This window comes from Camelus ferus, chromosome 17 (genome assembly GCF_009834535.1).
Source record: "Camelus ferus isolate YT-003-E chromosome 17, BCGSAC_Cfer_1.0, whole genome shotgun sequence".
NCBI lineage: Eukaryota > Metazoa > Chordata > Mammalia > Artiodactyla > Camelidae > Camelus > Camelus ferus.
Window position 1 is genome coordinate 41,046,658 of NC_045712.1, and position 17,534 is coordinate 41,064,191.

The 17,534-nt window shown below is 42.1% G+C and overlaps 1 protein-coding gene across 3 annotated transcripts in view; it reads right to left on the bottom strand.

Moving 5' to 3' along the window:
- The window catches only part of ENTPD3 (ectonucleoside triphosphate diphosphohydrolase 3), a 31,925-nt gene continuing 14,391 nt past the window's right edge, over window positions 1-17,534 (bottom strand). For all 3 annotated transcript variants that reach the window (XM_032459171.1, XM_032459173.1, XM_032459172.1), the window contains 7 exons: window positions 14,441-14,591; window positions 11,762-11,921; window positions 10,593-10,823; window positions 5,066-5,335; window positions 4,801-4,911; window positions 4,027-4,164; window positions 1-1,789 (listed from right to left, as the gene is read on the bottom strand). In XM_032459171.1, the coding sequence (XP_032315062.1) occupies window positions 1,553-1,789; window positions 4,027-4,164; window positions 4,801-4,911; window positions 5,066-5,335; window positions 10,593-10,823; window positions 11,762-11,921; window positions 14,441-14,591 (1,298 nt within the window). In that variant the 3' untranslated portion in view covers window positions 1-1,552. The remainder of the gene's footprint in view (window positions 1,790-4,026; window positions 4,165-4,800; window positions 4,912-5,065; window positions 5,336-10,592; window positions 10,824-11,761; window positions 11,922-14,440; window positions 14,592-17,534) is intronic.

The window sequence follows — 17,534 nt, forward strand, 5'->3', positions numbered from 1 at the left end:
ACATACATGTGCACACAAGGAATGCTTTGTGGAAGAAGTAGAGCTAGGATTGGGCCCTAAGAAATGTGTATTGGGTGGGTGGGAAGATGACCTGCAGTCTAGGTCAGGAGAACTGTGTGAACAATGGTGTGTTTGTGGGATGGGGGAAGCCATTCTGGGTGCAATCGAGATCTAAGTGGCAGATTGTAGCCTATAGAAGTTTTGAATGTCAAATAAGATAAAGAAATGTTTGACTCAATTATCTCAAGGAGCCAGAGGTTTATTATTAAAGTGAAGCACATTGAACTCTCTGGAATAAAGGTGATATTAATGCATGACTTAATACACCAGGAAAGTTTGCTTAAGAAAATTTTCTTAGTTTTTGAAGCTTCCTTTCATACATACCACCTTGGGTACTTAGGAGAAAGAGTGCAGGGTAACACACACACCCCTCAATCACAATAAAATGAGTCTTTTATTCCATACTCAGCTAAGAAACTACAATCCAAAAGACTGTTGATTTTTAGTTTGTAGCCATTGGACTTGCTGGAGTTCTTTTCTATCCCACTTTGGAGTTAAACATCAGCTGCAGCTTCTTTGTCTTTCCCCAGTCAAGCATTATGGCTACTTTGCAGAGGCCTGCCATCTAGGAATGTACTTGGCAAATCAAAGACTAGGATGTCCTATAACAGCATCAGGTATACCTGTGGGAATGGTGGGCGAAGTACACACACCTTGCCAGTAAGGGAATTCAGCCGCAAGCAAGAGCCTACCTAGCAAAGGCAGAATGATCTGGAATGTGATAGCCTTCCTAGGAATAAACGTTTTACGGAGGAGACACCTTAATGGGAAGGGGGACGGATGAAGAGGATGAAACACAACAGGTGGCGATCTAATGCCCAGAGCCCTGAGTGGGACCCCACTTCACGAGGGACCTGCAGTTTTCTGGGAGATGTTCTGTGTGTCTCTGTCCTTCAGGATCTGTCCCCATGACAGAAGCTTGGCTGTGGCCACTGTCCTCAGGTTACAGGAGGCTTCTCCCCCAGATACGATATTCTACCCATCTGAGGGAGCTCATTGTTTATGAGGTTGCTAAAAGAAGTCTTAGTTAAGGACCAATGACAGGAAGCCATAAAATGAGATATCTGACTGGGCCAAATGCTTACTAGACACCTGCCAGCTTCCATACCTGCTGGGATGAATACGGCATTTTTGAAGGGGGGAAGTGCAAACTGAGCCCTGAGGTCGATTCTCTGACATCAAACTATCGTGTTCTCAACTTACTCTTCTTCTGGGGCACTTGGAATAAGAAGCCCTACCTTGATGGTCCTGTCTTGCCTCTGTTCCCTAAAAGGTCAGCTAGTGGGTGGTGAGGTCTGTGGTGGAGCAGTGTGCGCAGAGTGATTGAGGGGCTCCCCAAGAGGTGCTCTGGCATAAATCAGTATCTGAGGCACATGACTTAGGTATTTGGCTTTACTTGTATTTTCCGAAGATGGACATTTGGCTTGCATTATCTGGTGCCCCCAGGCTGGTTCTGGACAGCCCTTGGGCTCCAGGAGCCACTTTGTCAGGCTCACTCAGAATCCACCACGTGGTCCAAGGAATTCTGGGAGCGCCTCTGATTCCTGGATGACACACACAGGTACACGAGATATGTCAGACACAGCAAAGCCACTGCTGCAAAGAAGGCGACGATGCCTGTAAAGGAAGATGGCTGGATGGGCAGGCGGATCAGGCGGCTTTCGGCTGGGATCTGGTTGGTCAGGCTGAGCATGTAGCCAAGAGACCAGCCTATGCTGCTGTTCCCCACCTGTGGAGCAGAGGAGATGCCTCAGTTCTCAGGGTCAGGGTTGAGGAGCAGATTACATCCCCAGGACACACCCCAGTAACCCTCCAGAGCCACCTCCAGAAAACTGTGGCCTAAGGAGGTCAGAGGACTTGCCCAGGTTCAGATACTAAAGGCTGGGTTAGAACCTAGGTCACTGTGAACACAGAGTCTCAAGGGCCCAACCTCCTGCACCTCAGAGAAAATAGCCAGAAGAGCTGAACCTCACAGCCTCCGCACAGCCAGGTGTGAAAAGGGCACGGTTAATGCCGGTGAAAGCTTCTCTGTCATCAGGTACAGGAACATCTCTAGCTAAAGCAGGAGGGTGGTGCATGTGTTACTGAATCCAGGAACGGGGTTTCTAAGAACAGGAGGCCAGTCTAAATGGGAAAGACTTTGTCAATTTCATCTGGTAGTTGCAATCCATTTTTGTTTACGTGATTTTAGGCTATTTCATTAGATGAATAAATGTTTCATATTTGCAATCTTCATAATAAACTGAACTTTTTAATCATTATGTTATTCTCTCTACCTTGAGTGATGCTCTTCATCTTAAAGACTATTTTGTCAGGTATTAAATAGCTACATCAGTTTTCTTTTGGGTGGTGTTTGCCTGATAGTTAAAATTTTTTTTAACTTTCAACTTTCCGTGTCTTTATGCTTAAAGCCTAAGTATTTCTCTTATAAACAACATATCCTTGGTTTTCAAAAATCCAATCTGACAATGTCTGTCTTTTAACCAGTAGGTTCAGATCATTTATAATTATTGTGATTATTGATATATTTGGACTTCTCTCTAATATCTCAGTTTTAAATTTTCAGTAAGTGCTATTTTCCTATATTGCCTTAAAAATCATATAAATATGTTCCCCTTTACAAGGTGAGCATTTTAGGCCACCCTTCAGTCCCTCACCCCCATTGCACTGAATTTTAACTATACTTGAATTCTGGGTTGTTATAAATGGATTCTTCTCTTTTACTTTTCTTTGGTGTTAGTTTTCTTTTTTAAAATAAGTTTTAAGCCACAACATAATTTATTCTTATTGCCTACTTTTTATAACATCTGATTTATTTCTCTTCTTATTTAATCACTTACTCCAAAAATATTTTGGATGTAAATCTTTGTGTGGCAAATATTCTGAAGTCTTTTTTATGCCCTCACATTTGAATACTAATTTGGCTGAGTATAAAATTCTTTATAAATAAAGAAAAGGAACTTGAAACCCAGAGTTCTGTATCCACCCAAATTGGTATTTAATGGATAATCATTCCCCATTCTCATAATGTACTTTCCTGGTAATTAGATTCGTTAGAAACAAAACTTGGAGAGTACATGCCACCAAGGGTCCTTATAGGTCTCCAGACATCCTTATTTTTTGTGGATGACTCAATTTTATCTATGTACAAGTAAATAGTCACCAGGCCTAAGGCTGGATATCGTACGCTTTAATCTAATTATTGCCGAAGCTAATGTTGAACAGACTGACTCCAGACATACTTCAGGCTTTACAACAGCTATCCCTGAAATGAGAAAACCCTCCCAGAACCTGGAGAACAGAGTGCTGGATGAACATATCAGCAAGGCTGAGTGCTGCCTGAAAGCCAGGTACAGAGACCTCTCACCAAACAGTCACCAGACAAGAGCTTTAATCCCAGATTTGGACCATTGTGGACAGTTGAGAGGGAATACAGTGAGCTCAGACTCATTGCAAGAGCAAATTCTTATTTAATGCTGCTTGTTTAATCACTCATGCTCTAAAGCATGTATCTCACTCTGACATCTGTGTACAGTAGAGAGCAATTAGTTACTATCTTCTCAACAAAGTTATTATATTTGAAGCTTCTTCAGGATGAAAAGTCTTAGACCCTTAATATGTTTGTTTATTCACTCAACAAACATTTACTAAGTACCTTCCAGGTTTTCGTCCCTGCACTGAATGCTAGGAATATGCAGATGATAAAGCAAGTCCTTCCCCCACATAGCTGAGTCCATGGTTCTTGGCTTCTAATCCTTAACTCACGTGGAGGGGTTTCTGGTGACCACTTCCTCTGAATTCTCCATCATCTCTTTTCTAGCTCACAAGCAATCAAGGTCTCATTGGCTCCCACTCAGGAACCTTAAATTCCCAATTCCCCTTTATCTTCTACATTTCATTCAGATACATACACACAAACATTAGTTTTGAGAGGAAGGGGAGAAAACAATTTGTACTTCGACTTACTTCTTTTTCAAAGTGTATCTTGGGCCAGGTCTCCTCGGTGAACTTGTATCCATGTACAAGCAAGTGGTAGATGTAGTGGGCTGAGAAGCAGTAGGAGCGAGCGTACCCTTCATCAAACCTGGGGAGCAGCAGTGGGAGCTAAAGGGAGGTTCACAGCAGGGAGGAGGCAGGTTTTAAAATGCACATTTCAGAACACCTTAGGTCAAAGAGTCATATTTTAAAGAATCTTACCACTCAGAATTTCGTAATTAATATTATTCTAAAAGAATACAATAAAATAAATAATAATAAAATATCCCTATTTTTATGTTCATTTGTTTTTTTTTTAGATTCCACATATACGTGATAACAGACAGTACTTGTCTTCCTCTGTCTGATGTATTTTACTAAGCACAGTACCCTCCAGGTCCACTCATGTTGTTGCAAATGGTGAAATTGCATTCTTCTTTATAGCTGAGTGATATTCCATCGTGTGTACACACCATATCTTCAATACTTCAATTTAAAAACCCTGTACAACATCACGGAAGAACAATCTAAGTTTATAGAGTGCTTATTATGTGCCAAACACTGTTCTAACCATTGCGCCTGTGGTTAAAACATTAATCCACAACACGGCTATGAGGTGGGATCCCTTATTACCCCTATTTATGGGTGTGGTGAAAATAGAACAGCACAAAGGCCAAATTCAGAATGTACACACAGGCACACAAATGGACTCTACTCTGTTCTGCTGTTTGTACTGATACTGATCCGTTCCCTTTAAATACTGACCTGACTCCAGTCCTGTAAGCAGAAATTCCACGTGCTTGAGTTGAAGGTGTGCAGGGAAAAGCTACCCGAAAGGTTGAGAGCATTGGCTGTGTAGTAGAGTCCCGAAAAAGCCTGGAAGGAAATCAGACCTCAGAATGGAATATGATATGGAGGTTTGAGAGTAGGAAATAAGAAAGTGAGAAACAGGTCAGCAGAGGAAAAACAGAAAGGTGAAAAATAAAAATTCAGTGGGGAATCAAGGAATCTTTTGGGGTTTTGCTCTTACCAAAAATGATCCTTTAACTTTTGGCTGATAAACCCCATCAAAGGAACAGTTTCTTTGGTCATGGCAAGCCTTAAAGTTAAATAGGGAGGCCACCTTTTCCCTACACAGTGATGGGTCTCCGGTTCCTTCAAAAGTGATGTTGCTGGGGTCATGACTTTTAGGTCTCAGGTCCGCTGTGCACAAGCTGCCAAACACATCTGCCCCAATGAAGGTGGTGGTGTAATTCCGAGGGTAACAGGGGTTGGTTACCTTGGTTTTGGTGGTAGAATTCTGCAGGTACAAGAGTGAGGTGTTAGAAATCACTGTTTTGTGGAGAATCAAGTACTTTCTGTTTGCTTCTCAGTATTGCTACCCTCCAATGCCAAGAGAGAAATGGAAAAACTGCCATCTGTGTCAGTGTGTTCTTGAAGGGAACTCCCAGGTCGTCCAGGTAACTCAAGTGGGGGCTGAGGGACGGTCACCCCGCACCAGGCACAATGCTAGGCTCTCGCTCACATTATCTGCTCCAGCCCTTATGACAGCCCCGTGAAGCAGGTTTTATAAACTCCATTTTGATGAGAAAACAAGATATTGATGTTTAGATTAATTAGCCATTTTGAAGAGAATATTATCTACACACCTAAAAAAATAATTCTGTAGGTACAAATAAATATACCATGAAAATTAAGGCTCCCTCCCACCCATTTCCCCCACCCAGATCCCCTTCCCTGGAAGTAACCACTAATGCCAGTTTTTGTGTGCCAGAGACTTTGTGTAGACTTGTTATATGCATATGCATATATGTTTTCTTCCCCCTCCTCTCTTTTTTTAACTTTAAATCATAAATGGCAGTATTCTATACATACTGCTCCTTGTTTTTCTTACTTAAAATATATCTTTGAGATTTTCCATTCATTGAACATGTAGAGTGCCTTTTCTTTTTAGTAGCTGCATAGAACGCCACTGTACAAATAAACTATAATTTATTTAGAGAATCCCCTCTAAAGGAAAATTTAGGTGGTTTCCAATCATTTGCCATTACAAAATGATGCTGCAGTAAATATCCTGTTACATCTTCAATCTGTCTGTAATTTATTTGGTGTTAAGGTTTTTCCAGATGACTATCCAATCTTTTATCTATGGTAAAAAAAAATGTTGCCTTTATCTTATGCTAAATTCTGAAATGTATTTGATTCTACTTTTGGACCCTCTTTGCCAAGGAATTGGATTTGAACTCCATCTGATTTCAAAGCCACTAAAGCATATTTTATTACCTACAGTAAAGTCTTGACCCAGAAAACACTTTTAGCCCAACTCTTCCATTTTACTGATGAGGATACTGAGGTACACATCAACATAATCTAATCATTTAACAAAAGTCAGTGGTAAGATTCTGCACAGAATCCTACAGAAGTCTGATACTCATCCAATATAACTTACATGAGTGTCCTCCAGAAAGATCGTAGTATGACTGTGGAGGCAGCATACAGGCCCCTTTCTGCCTCAGTGGTGTGAAAAAAAATCTATGATATTCAAAAGCTGTTAAGTCTAATCTGTAATCTGTCACACCAGGGTCACCCTATTGCTAAAATATTGGTTGAAAAGAAAATCAAATCAAGCAACTGATTACTTAGTTTCCCCCTCCAAATCTGACTTATAGTTTTTAAACAAATCATTTCTTGGAGAGAAATGGCTTGGAGAAGAAGAAAGATAATTTCTGGCTAGAAGAAGCTCAGTAAAGATGATTTCAATTCTCTTGTTAGAGTGTGAATTATTTAAGTCTTCACCATTCAAAAAATCTTTCCTGAACTTAGTGTTTGCAGGGCTCGGGCATGAAAGGGTCAACCAGTAGACTTTAGATAAAAGGTTCCACAAAAAACCATAGCATAATCTGACCTTAGAGTAAAACCTGTTACAGATGGGAAAGATAGTGATAGGAGTGATCCTCAATAGTGACAGAACACATAACATCTCAGTAGTGATAGACCACACAACATCTCAATAGTGACGGAGCACACAGCATCTCAATAGTGAAGGAGCACACAGCATCTCAGCAGTGACGGAGCACACAGCATCTCACTAGTGATGGGGCATACAACATCTCAATAGTGATAGAGCACACAATATCTCAGTAGTGACAGAGCACACAATATCTCAGTAGTGATGGAACACACATCTTAATAGTGATAGAGCACACAATATCTCAGTAGTGATGGAGCACACAGCATCTCAGTAGTGACGGAGCACACAGCATCTCAACAGTGATAACATACACAAGGAAAGTAGATTTAAAAGAAAAGTATAGCTGTAAGTTGAAAGCTGTAAGTTTTCTGATGAATACAAGCCAAGAACTAAATAAATGGAAGAATATTTTACAGATCTGGATAGAAACTCTAATCACTAACAAGCCATTTTCTTAAACCTAATTAATGTATGAATCTGTGCAACTGCCATCATAACCTCAATGAAAATTTTTTCTCTTTGTTACTACTTAAGATAATTTTGAAGTTCAAAATAAATGTCTGAGAGTAGAAAACAAACTATTGCAACTAGAAGAACATGATATTGGCTCAAGAATGAACAAATTGATGAATAGAACAAAGCACAAAATTCAGAAATAGATTCTCATCCATGTATTTATTACTAGAACGTCTTGGAATCCCTGAAATTATAAGAGTGCAAAAAATTATCACAACATTGAGGGCGGGAATCTGAATGGCTTTAATTTTGTTAAAAGATTGCCTATTGATCCATTTAAATTAAAAATATCCCTATTTTTCGACCCTGTCCTACAGAAGTAAAATCACTAGTTCATAAATCACTTCTACGTAGTTATATGTACAAGGTTTACTGTGTTTCTGTTGTAGGGAAAAAAAGGACATAGCTTGGTGTCTATCAGGAGAGGAATTGTTGATGAACTATGGAATATTAAATAGTCAAGAAAATAAGTTATATATTGACCAGGAAAAGCATAGAACTATAGCATATCAAGCTGAGATCAGTGAAGACACTCAGTGACTAGGATTGGAGGGAGGTTCTTTCATCTTTATTTTAACACCTTTTTGTATAGTTTGACATTTTTACAATAAAAATTACTTTCTTTTATAATGAAATAATCAATATAGTTTTTCTTTTTAAATAATGGTACTTGGAATATTATGCACCTATAAAAATAGCAATTTCAAAGGATATTTAACAACACAGGAAATTGCTCATGATATTATTGCTAGGTGAAAAAAAAGCTGAATATAAAATTATATATATCATATGAGGCCAAATTTGTAAATACACGTATTCATGCATGGAAAATAAAAGCATGACAAGAATGCAGCAATATGTTGATGGTGGTTAACTCCAGGTTTTGTTGGTTTGTTTGTTTTATTATTTATATTTTTTATGTCTGGATTTTCTAAATTTTTTTCACTGAACATATACTACTTTAAAAACAGAAGAAAAAATCTTACTTAAAGAAGGAGAGGAAATGAATGTGTATCCTTAATGTCTAACATGCTATCAGAGTGAGACTTGAGCACTGGAGCGACTGGAGGCCTGTTATTAAGAAAATAATTTGCAAAGTATGTATCTGAGTGTCATTCTCCCATTTCCATGTAGCCCCTTATATAACAGACCAGAAAATGAGAATCAGACTGGTAACATTTACTCAGCCTGTGTTCATGATGCAATAATCTTTGGGAACCTTCTAAGCTGGGGCTTGGCAATACATCTTTGAAACATGAAGTTATTGGTCAGGCAGGCCAGGACATGCATTTGTGAGTGATCCTCATCACACCTGGATCCTTCCCCTCGCCTGAGTCAGAAGGCTTAGAGGGCGGAGCCACCTTCCCAGGCATCCAGATGTTATGAGGCAAAGTTGGAGACACCCCCCTGTCCCTGTGAGCTGACTGTCCACAGTGAGAGGCTGGCATCTCCACCTCAGCCCGCAGTGCTGGGCTCACACCTTGAGACCTGCATTCTCAAACCAAATGTGGAATATTCACCCAGGTGGAGTATTCACTTCTCTACTGTAGACTATTACTAAACACTGTAGGAATGTGTGCATAAATACACACAGACACACACAATTTCTCAGGCCATCCAAATTTTAGAGGTAGCTTCTCAGACCTCCAATCACCCTGGGAAAAGAGTTATTTCACCTGCTTCTCTTCTCTTGTCTGAAGTTCAGAGGAGCCCCCCCTACCCTCCACCCCTGCCAGGGCCAGAGCTGGAGGAAGGGGCATTAAGTATTGCTGGAAATAAAAAATAAAAAGAGACGGAGAAAAGAGGAGCCCCAGCTGGGGAGGGTTGATTAAGCTCCCTGAGGGGGTTGGTTTGGCCTAGCGGAGGGTGGAGATGAGAGTCTGGGGTGGTCACTGCATCTCCTGAGAGGTGGACGCATAGCTGAGGGCTGCCTGCAGGGTCCTTCCCAGGCGGTGTTCAGCCTCTCCCGACAGTACACACAGCATGCGTGTGTACTGGGGCTCCAGCCCTTCCTGTGAGGCTGAAAGACAAGTTTTGGGGAGTGGGCCAGAACTGGAGGGTGAATTCTTACAACCCACCCTGCATGACTAGTCAGTGATGCAGGAGTCTGAAGCTGTGAGTCCTGCTGATGACACTTTTGTAAACCAACCCACTTCTTCTGCAGAATACTGACTGGGGAATACTGCTTCCTCCCTCAATTACCAAAGCAGGTCAGAGAGGTAGGGGTTAACCTACTGATGCTGTGTCCATTATAGTTAGTCATAGACAGACCCAGCCCTCGTCTCCTGCCCCTGGGTCCCATCTGAAGCCAGGATCTGTGGCCTCCGGTTGGCCTCATGTCCCTCTAGGTGATCAAGGCCCCTTCCCTTCATTTTCCCTTTATCCTTAACTTCCCTTCTCAGCCATGGCTGAGACTGACGTCCCCTGAGCGCTGGAGTTTGGGGCTGGGGGTTGCATCCATGGTGCTAGTGCCCTTGCTGATGCACACAGTGCTGACATCGAGTTTATATTGGTGACAGCCTTCTAGCTGATGTCTGAAGTAGCCATCTGTGCCATGGAACAGTAGGCCACATGAATTACTGACCAATGTGATGGAATTTGGTTTTTCCAAAATCCCACCATATACAGGGCATCAAATCTGCCTAATATAGTCTCATCTAAAAGGAGGCTGAGCCTGGGGGAGGCTCTGCTCTCTCCCCTGTCAACAGGCGTTTCTCCTGTGAACACCTGTATTATTTTGTCTGCACTCAGGGAATTCTCAATATTCTTAGGCTTATTTAGTGACTGGTTTAAAACAGTTTGTGTCCATGAAGGGATCCCAAGTTCTGAGTCACTTACAAAACATCTGGAGCCCTGGAATTTCCCTGGATTTTTGACTCAAATACACTGGAAGTGGTCAACACATCAGAGAGAGAGAGCGCACACTTGGACCCCCACAAGTAAACAGGAAAATGCTGTTGTTTCCATCCACCTTCTAATTGGAGTGGAAAGGACAGACCCCAGAAGGCAAAGCACCCTCCCCTCAGCTAAGACCCCCAAGGGAAGCCCTCCTGCTCCCTGGCTCAGATACCTGAAGGAGGAGTGCCAGAAACCTCCTCTCAGCCTCGTTCCGCCCATAGCACTGGAAGCTGTGTGTGTAGAGCATATACTCATAGCCGTACAGGGACACCGTGGTGCTGCTGTTGTTCTGCCCCACCTTTTCTTCTGCCACAAAGGATATTTGAGTGGAAGCACCACCTAAATCCAGGGCACCAACGGTCTCTGCTCCATTCGGATGCACCCACATATGCCACAGGTTCCTCTACACGGTGGGAACAAGAAGCGAGAAAAAAGACCAAAGAAGGTACCATCTCTGATTGGCCAACGTTCTCTACCCAAGACCCATCTTCTTAAGAAGTACGACATGGGGAACATTCGGGGCCAAACGCTTATAGGGACTGGACAGGTAACATAAGGAGGAGAGTAGATTAGGCACAGACAATAGGGAATGGTGGAGACTGTGGCAGACTGGGGAATGCACGAGCTACACTGCGTTCCAGTTGGTTGGTGCCATGTAGGAATGTGAGTCCACTGTGACCAGCTCTTTCAAATTTTGGGGAGTGAGGGGGTCAGAAGTTAGAATCATGGGTTTTTATGTGAAATTTCCAAAATATTAACTAAATGAATTACACTTAATTAAATTCAAAATATATTCAAAGGGGAAGAAAATAGTTCTTGGGCTGGACATGGTACAGGTGCCCTCAGTTTATGCCCTCTGTGATGTGGTGATTATCTCTTAGAGTCAGCTTTCCTCTGCACCAAAGGAGCAGGGAGTGTGGGGACTGGAGTGTAAGGAAACCTGAGGACACAAAATGAGGTGGGAAGCAGGCTGCCTGAGGGCTCCATAAAACTCAGATGGCTATGGGACTTCTTGGAAGGGTCATTCCCCAGCTGCCCTTCAAAAGACCCAGAGCCCACTGCTAGTTTTAGATCCTCCCCCGCCTCCAATTTCTTATTAGCTAGTAAAGTGATGATATCCCCCCTCCCCTGTGCATTTGGTCCTATTTAGGATCCAAGGTTTTACCCCAGCTATATACGTCTCAGCTTCTGTATCATGAATGTTTCCCTAATGCATACATGATACAAATGACACAGGACAGGTGGCTCTGTCGGCTGGCCCATTCACCTCTGCTTAAGCTACCAATCACAGGGGACAGGATAAACAGCAAGATTAAAAACCATGCATTAGTTTTCACACACCTCCAGGAAATTTCCCATTAAATAGTTGGCTGTAATCCATCCATATAGCCCTTCCTCTTGCCCAGAAATGATTTGAGCACCCCTAAAATCAAAGGGCTGAGACTTGAAGTAGTTTTGGATGCTTGCAAGGACTTCATTAGCTGCTGTTTCGTTTTGCAACCTATTCAAGGCACAGAACACAAAAGGCTGAGTGCCCAGACAACAATCTTAAAATAACCTCCCCACCCCCTGCAGGCAGAGACAGTTTTCCAGATGTGTATAAGACATGGCAACCCCTTTTGCAAGTTGAAGCCTCCCAGGCAACCATGAATGCAGGAAGTACTTGTTACCTGTCAAACTGCCAAGCAGGAAAATAGCTACCAGCAAAAATACCACTTATTCCCTTACCTGTTCCTGTCCTGCTCTAGCAACCAGCTCATCAAAAGAGCCACCTGCTCAATCGTCATTGCTCTATCTCAGATCAGCAGAGGAAAGAAGATCGGTGAAGGCATAGGAGTGGCATAAGTAATCTCTTGGCAGTACCATATAAAGGAGCCTTCATTAAGCCAGAAGGAAGGGGAGCTCAGGAGGAAGGGGGAAGGAAGACAGTTGAGTTTTCAGCTGTCCCTGCCTTGCTCTTTGGGAGGACTTCATCATGAGGGGATATGATGGACACCATGGCTGTCATTGGATTGAAATCCGTTAGTGCGCTGACCCATGGAATGGCAACATAGCATTCTTATATCACCCACGACATAGCATAATTAGACCATTCTTCTGCTGCCATTTTAACCTATGGGAGAAAGCTTATTTGGGAGATGATTTTCCCTTTCATCAGTGGGTTAAGAAAGCCAAGGGCACTGGCTCACTGTTGGCTCAAGAAAAAGAACAATGCTACAAGCAGAAGTCCATTCCAGTTCAGTAAAAAATTATCACTGCTTGGAAAATAATTAAGAATTTTCCTAGTTTTATCAGTTCCCAATCCAGAGATTTTTATTGTTGTTTTTTAAAAAAATTTTTGACTTTTCTAGCAACTAAAATATCAGCTAGTTCCTCAGAAGAAATGGATCACCATTACAAAATTGTAGAATAGACTACACTGTATAGCACAGGGAAATATACACAAAATGTTATGATAACTCACAGAGAAAAAAATGTGACAATGAGTGTGTATATGTCCATGAATAACTGAAAAATTGTGCTGAACACTGGAATTTGACACAACATTGTAAAATGATTATAAATCAATAAAAATGTTAAAAAAAAAAAGAAAGAAAAGAAAATTTTACAAGGAGGAGTTAATATTTAATTTATCCAAATGGACGGTCACTTTTTTCCCCAAGTGGTGAACTTTCTATTCCATGCTTTTTGTCATGAGCTATAAATTACAAAGCCTTTGAATTATTTCTCACTTAGGGGATTGGAAGAAAAAAACAACTAAGAAAAAGTTGGGTTCTTTGTTTCTGTAAGAAGGAAAAGGTAGAAGGAAGGATATTTCTATGTCATTTCTATTTCAAGTAAACTCTATAATTTGAAAACACTACAGCAGATCTCAAGAGTGAGCAAAGAAATCTGACTTCCTTCTACAGTCTACCTGGTCAACCAGGACATAGGGATAGAAACATGGAGGGGAAAACTGCGAGGAAAAGGCCCAATCAAACGGAGGATACTTTAGGAGTTTTTTGTTTTTTGTTTTTTGGGTTTTTTTGACGGTCATGTTAAACTGGCTCCGTTTGTTCATTCCTTTGTATTTTCTTCATGCCCACATGAAGACAGTACATGTAATTTTACATTCCTGGGATCATAGAGTGGCTTTGAAGCAGAATGAGTGCCATCTTTTGGGGAGAAAGCCTTATTTTCAAAGTTTAGAGCAGCCTCTACCCTTTCATTTAGATAGACTTAAGCTTGATGGGTTTAAAAAAATTTTTTTTTTCTTTTATTTCAAGGTCAAGGCAATACTCTAATGGCGGAAAAATGAAGGGAAAGGACATTCAAAAACAATGCAACGGGGCTAAAAGTCATGGCTGCAAATTTAGGAGGAACTGCTTAATTGAATGAAATGAGATGTTTGCTTTTATAGTAGCTCCAAAGGCTTTGACTGGGGTGAGGTACAGAAATCCTATTGGTTTAAAGCAGATCTCAGTGACATTTTGAACATGGGTGGAAGCTACACAGCATACTAGTACAGTAGGTTGCCCTTAGTGAGGCTGGTTGTGCACAGGTGTCAAAATACCAGGGCTCAAAAACAGTTCCTACTTTTCTGAAAAATTAGAGGGACATCCCATGAGCAGATTTCCTGTTCCCTTCCTTTTTCCCACAGTTTCTCGGTAAAATCACCAAGGGAAAGGGCATCAATTTTAGAACTGTTTCTTTCCGAGTATTAAAATAAAGACTAAAAGTTTCCTAACTTTTAAAGCCTAAGCGGGGAGAGTACAGCTCAAGTGGCAGAGCACATGCTTAGCATGCGGGAGGTCCTGGGTTCAATCCCCAGTACCTTCATCAAAAATAAATAAATAAATAAGCCTAATTACCTCCCCTCTCCAAAAAAATTAAAGCCTAAATATATGGCAGAATATGCAGAATAAAAAGAGTATCTTTCTTTTGGCTTTATTCCCAGAAATAAAGTTACAAATGGAAAAGTTCAACACATTCCTGGCTATTTTGGTCCAATGGGCTTCTTTGTGCCATTCCAGCTCTTACCTTAGCAAGCGCATCCCAGCCGTGGCCCCCAGGTAAATGCCAGTGGATCCATGAAGGTGGGCTGGAACCTGCCTCTTGACTTTTTGCATGCAATCCTCAAAGGCTTTGGGGGCATCTTGGGGTTTTTTCCAATAGCTGGAGATCCCAGAGCCTGAAGAGCAAGCAGTCAGCACTTCTTAGCATTCCCAGGAACCAACAAGAGTGGTACAACTTTTAAATAAAAAAACAAATCAGCTCTGGCAGTTAACGGGTTTTAGTAGGGACTGAAAACAGGTGTATGTGCTATGGTTCATATGGTCACACCGATGGGTCTACTCCAAAATATGGAGGAAAGGAATTGCAAAGGCAGGGGAAAAAAAAGACTTTTTTGTCTCTGCTTACCTTATCACCTTCTTTGGTCTCCCTCGATGATCCTGTCTAAAATAGCATGGTCACTCTCTACCCACCTACATGGCTTGGTTTCTCTTCACAGCACTCCTCCCTGACATCATACACCCATTTATTTATTATCTCTCCTCCATTAGACTGTAAGTTCTGTAACAGCAGAGACTTTGTATATGTTGGTGATTTTAGAATTCCCAGTGTTAAGAACAGTTACTGGCAAACAGCAGGCACCCAATAAATATTTATTAAATACATGAATCAATCAATCAGTGAGATTTTCAAGTCAGCATGCAGCACTATTATTGTATTGTATAGTCTAGTCTACAGCAAACAAAATGTATTCTGCCAGAACTGGTCCCTGGATGGGGACTGGTTAGGAGCCTTTCTAGAATGTTGAAATGTTGGGCATTTGACTGTGTCACCTGAGGCCCAAATTTGCATAAATTTCCTTAAGCCTCCCTGAGGGAAAAGGAAATTGGGTTCACAGGCTTATGGGATCCTGGGAGTCACAACCCCAAGAAAAGAGCTAAAACTGCTATTCCACTCTGCGAAGAGAAGGTGGGACAGATGGCACAAGACTTACGTGAGGTGGGACAGAAGCAAAAGGCACGTGTCTGAGCAAAGGATGCTTTCCAATACTATAGTGGCCTGGTCCCTGGAGCAGCTCTTTAAAGTATTTCAATGGAGGAGATATTTAAGTTTTGGCTCCAGTGGAGTTTAAAGAATTTTTAACTGCTGGTTTAAAGGGAAAACATGAATGTCCCTTATGGGAGAAAGCAGCAGTAATTATGAGCAGTGCACCCTGCAAAAGAGATGAGGGGCAGGCAAGGAACTAGTACCCCCCAGGGAATGGCTTTACAACAAGCAGCGGGAGCTACAGACCCCAGCGTGGGGACCAGCACCTAAGGCAGCACCCAGTGAACTCACGGAAAACAGCAGCTCCTGAGGACTGATACTCACCAGAGACCCCCCCCAAGAAAGAAAATTCTGAGGACCTGGGCTTTCGGGAAACACTGCAGCATAAGCAAGCATTCACCACCCCTTCAAACTGGCCAGGGCAGGGAAGGCCCGGGGAAATTTGCAACTGAGAAACTAGAAACCCAGATTATGCTTGGTGAAGCCATGTGGCTTTCATGGGATGACACTTGCCAAACCTCAACTCTGTCATTTGAGCTGTAGTTTGTGGTCTTCTGCTCTTTCAGAATATATATGGATCCCTGAGGCTACTGTGATCAAAGGGAAGATCCATTTATGGATGTGGTGTGGGCTCCGTGACCCTGCTCATCCCCTAAAATCACATCAAGGGTGGGCCAAGGGCCCCTTCCCCCGAGAAACTGCCTGGGTCCCTCCCCATGAAAGTGCCACCTCTCCCTGCAGTCAGAGGCCATCAGAACTGACTTGGCTAAATTGCTGTCCTGGGTGCAGAGGCAGATCTTACAACTATGTTAGAGTAAGCTTTTGGCAAGAGTATCCCCTGGGGGCTGTCAAGTGTGATGCCCCATGATGAATGATAGCTAACACTCACTGAGTGCCTACTTTATGCCAGGCATTTGCTACCTGCTTTACATGTATTATGTCATCTAATCTTCAAATCATTCCTACGGGGTGGGTATTACTATTATTATGTTTTTATTTTAGAGATGATGGGGTCAAGGCTCAGAGAGGGTAGGTAACTTTCGAGAGCTCATGCAGTAGGGATGAGGTGACTGTCCTCTACTTAATCACTATCCTACACTATCCTCTCTTTCCTTGGAATGGCTGGTCTCTCTTTTCTAAAGAAACATCCTGCTACTCTCTTTCATGCTTGGGGTGAAGAAATGGCTCAGAAGTTAGGAGGACAAAGATGGAATCTCTGGCTGAAGTCCAAGGAAGGTTGCTACTGCCTGTGTCTTGTGAGTAACAACACAAGCAGTACTCAGGAAACATGCAAGTCCCCTGTTGTGGGGAGCCCAGAGAGGTGCCACGCAGATGCCCCTTCAAATAAAGTCTTGGTGTCCCAGCTGTCAGCTCCTTCGGGGTTTGCCTCAGCTGCAGCGAGCTGTCTTGTTCAGCGTCCTCTATGGATGGGCAGATGAACACAACTCACCCTGGTTATCCAGAAAAGACTCTTGGCTTCCCTATGGGAAAGGCTAATTCTGCTTCCCAACTTTTTCAATACTACGACCCCTGAGAAGGAATTCTATTTGGACAGCTCACTGAGGGAAATGAAGGAGGCTGCTTGGGATTGAAAGACCTGGTCCAGGGACTCTAACCTCTTGTCCTGTAGCCTGAGGGTATCCCTGTAGCCCATTCAGGACACACTGGTTGGGAAGATCAGGCCAAGTCACAGGCCGTAATGCTCTAGAGAGGGTGCTGCACACATACACAAGCTCACAAACTGGGCTTGATTATGTGGACTAAAGACTTAATTGTAAAAGGCAAAATTATATAACTTTTGATAGAAGAATATCTTTATGACCTCAAGATAGGGAAGGATTTCTCAAATAAAACAAAAGAGCAAACCATAAGGGAGAAGATTGATAATTGTGCCTACATGAAAATTAAGAACTTCCATTCATCAAAAGACATCATGAAGAAACTAAAAAGGTAAACCATAAACCATGAGAGGATATGAGTAACAATACAATAATAATCCTAGCAAAGCATTCATGTTCAGAATATTACCAGCGAAATACAAAAGACCATCAACAGGGAGAAATGAATGAGATAC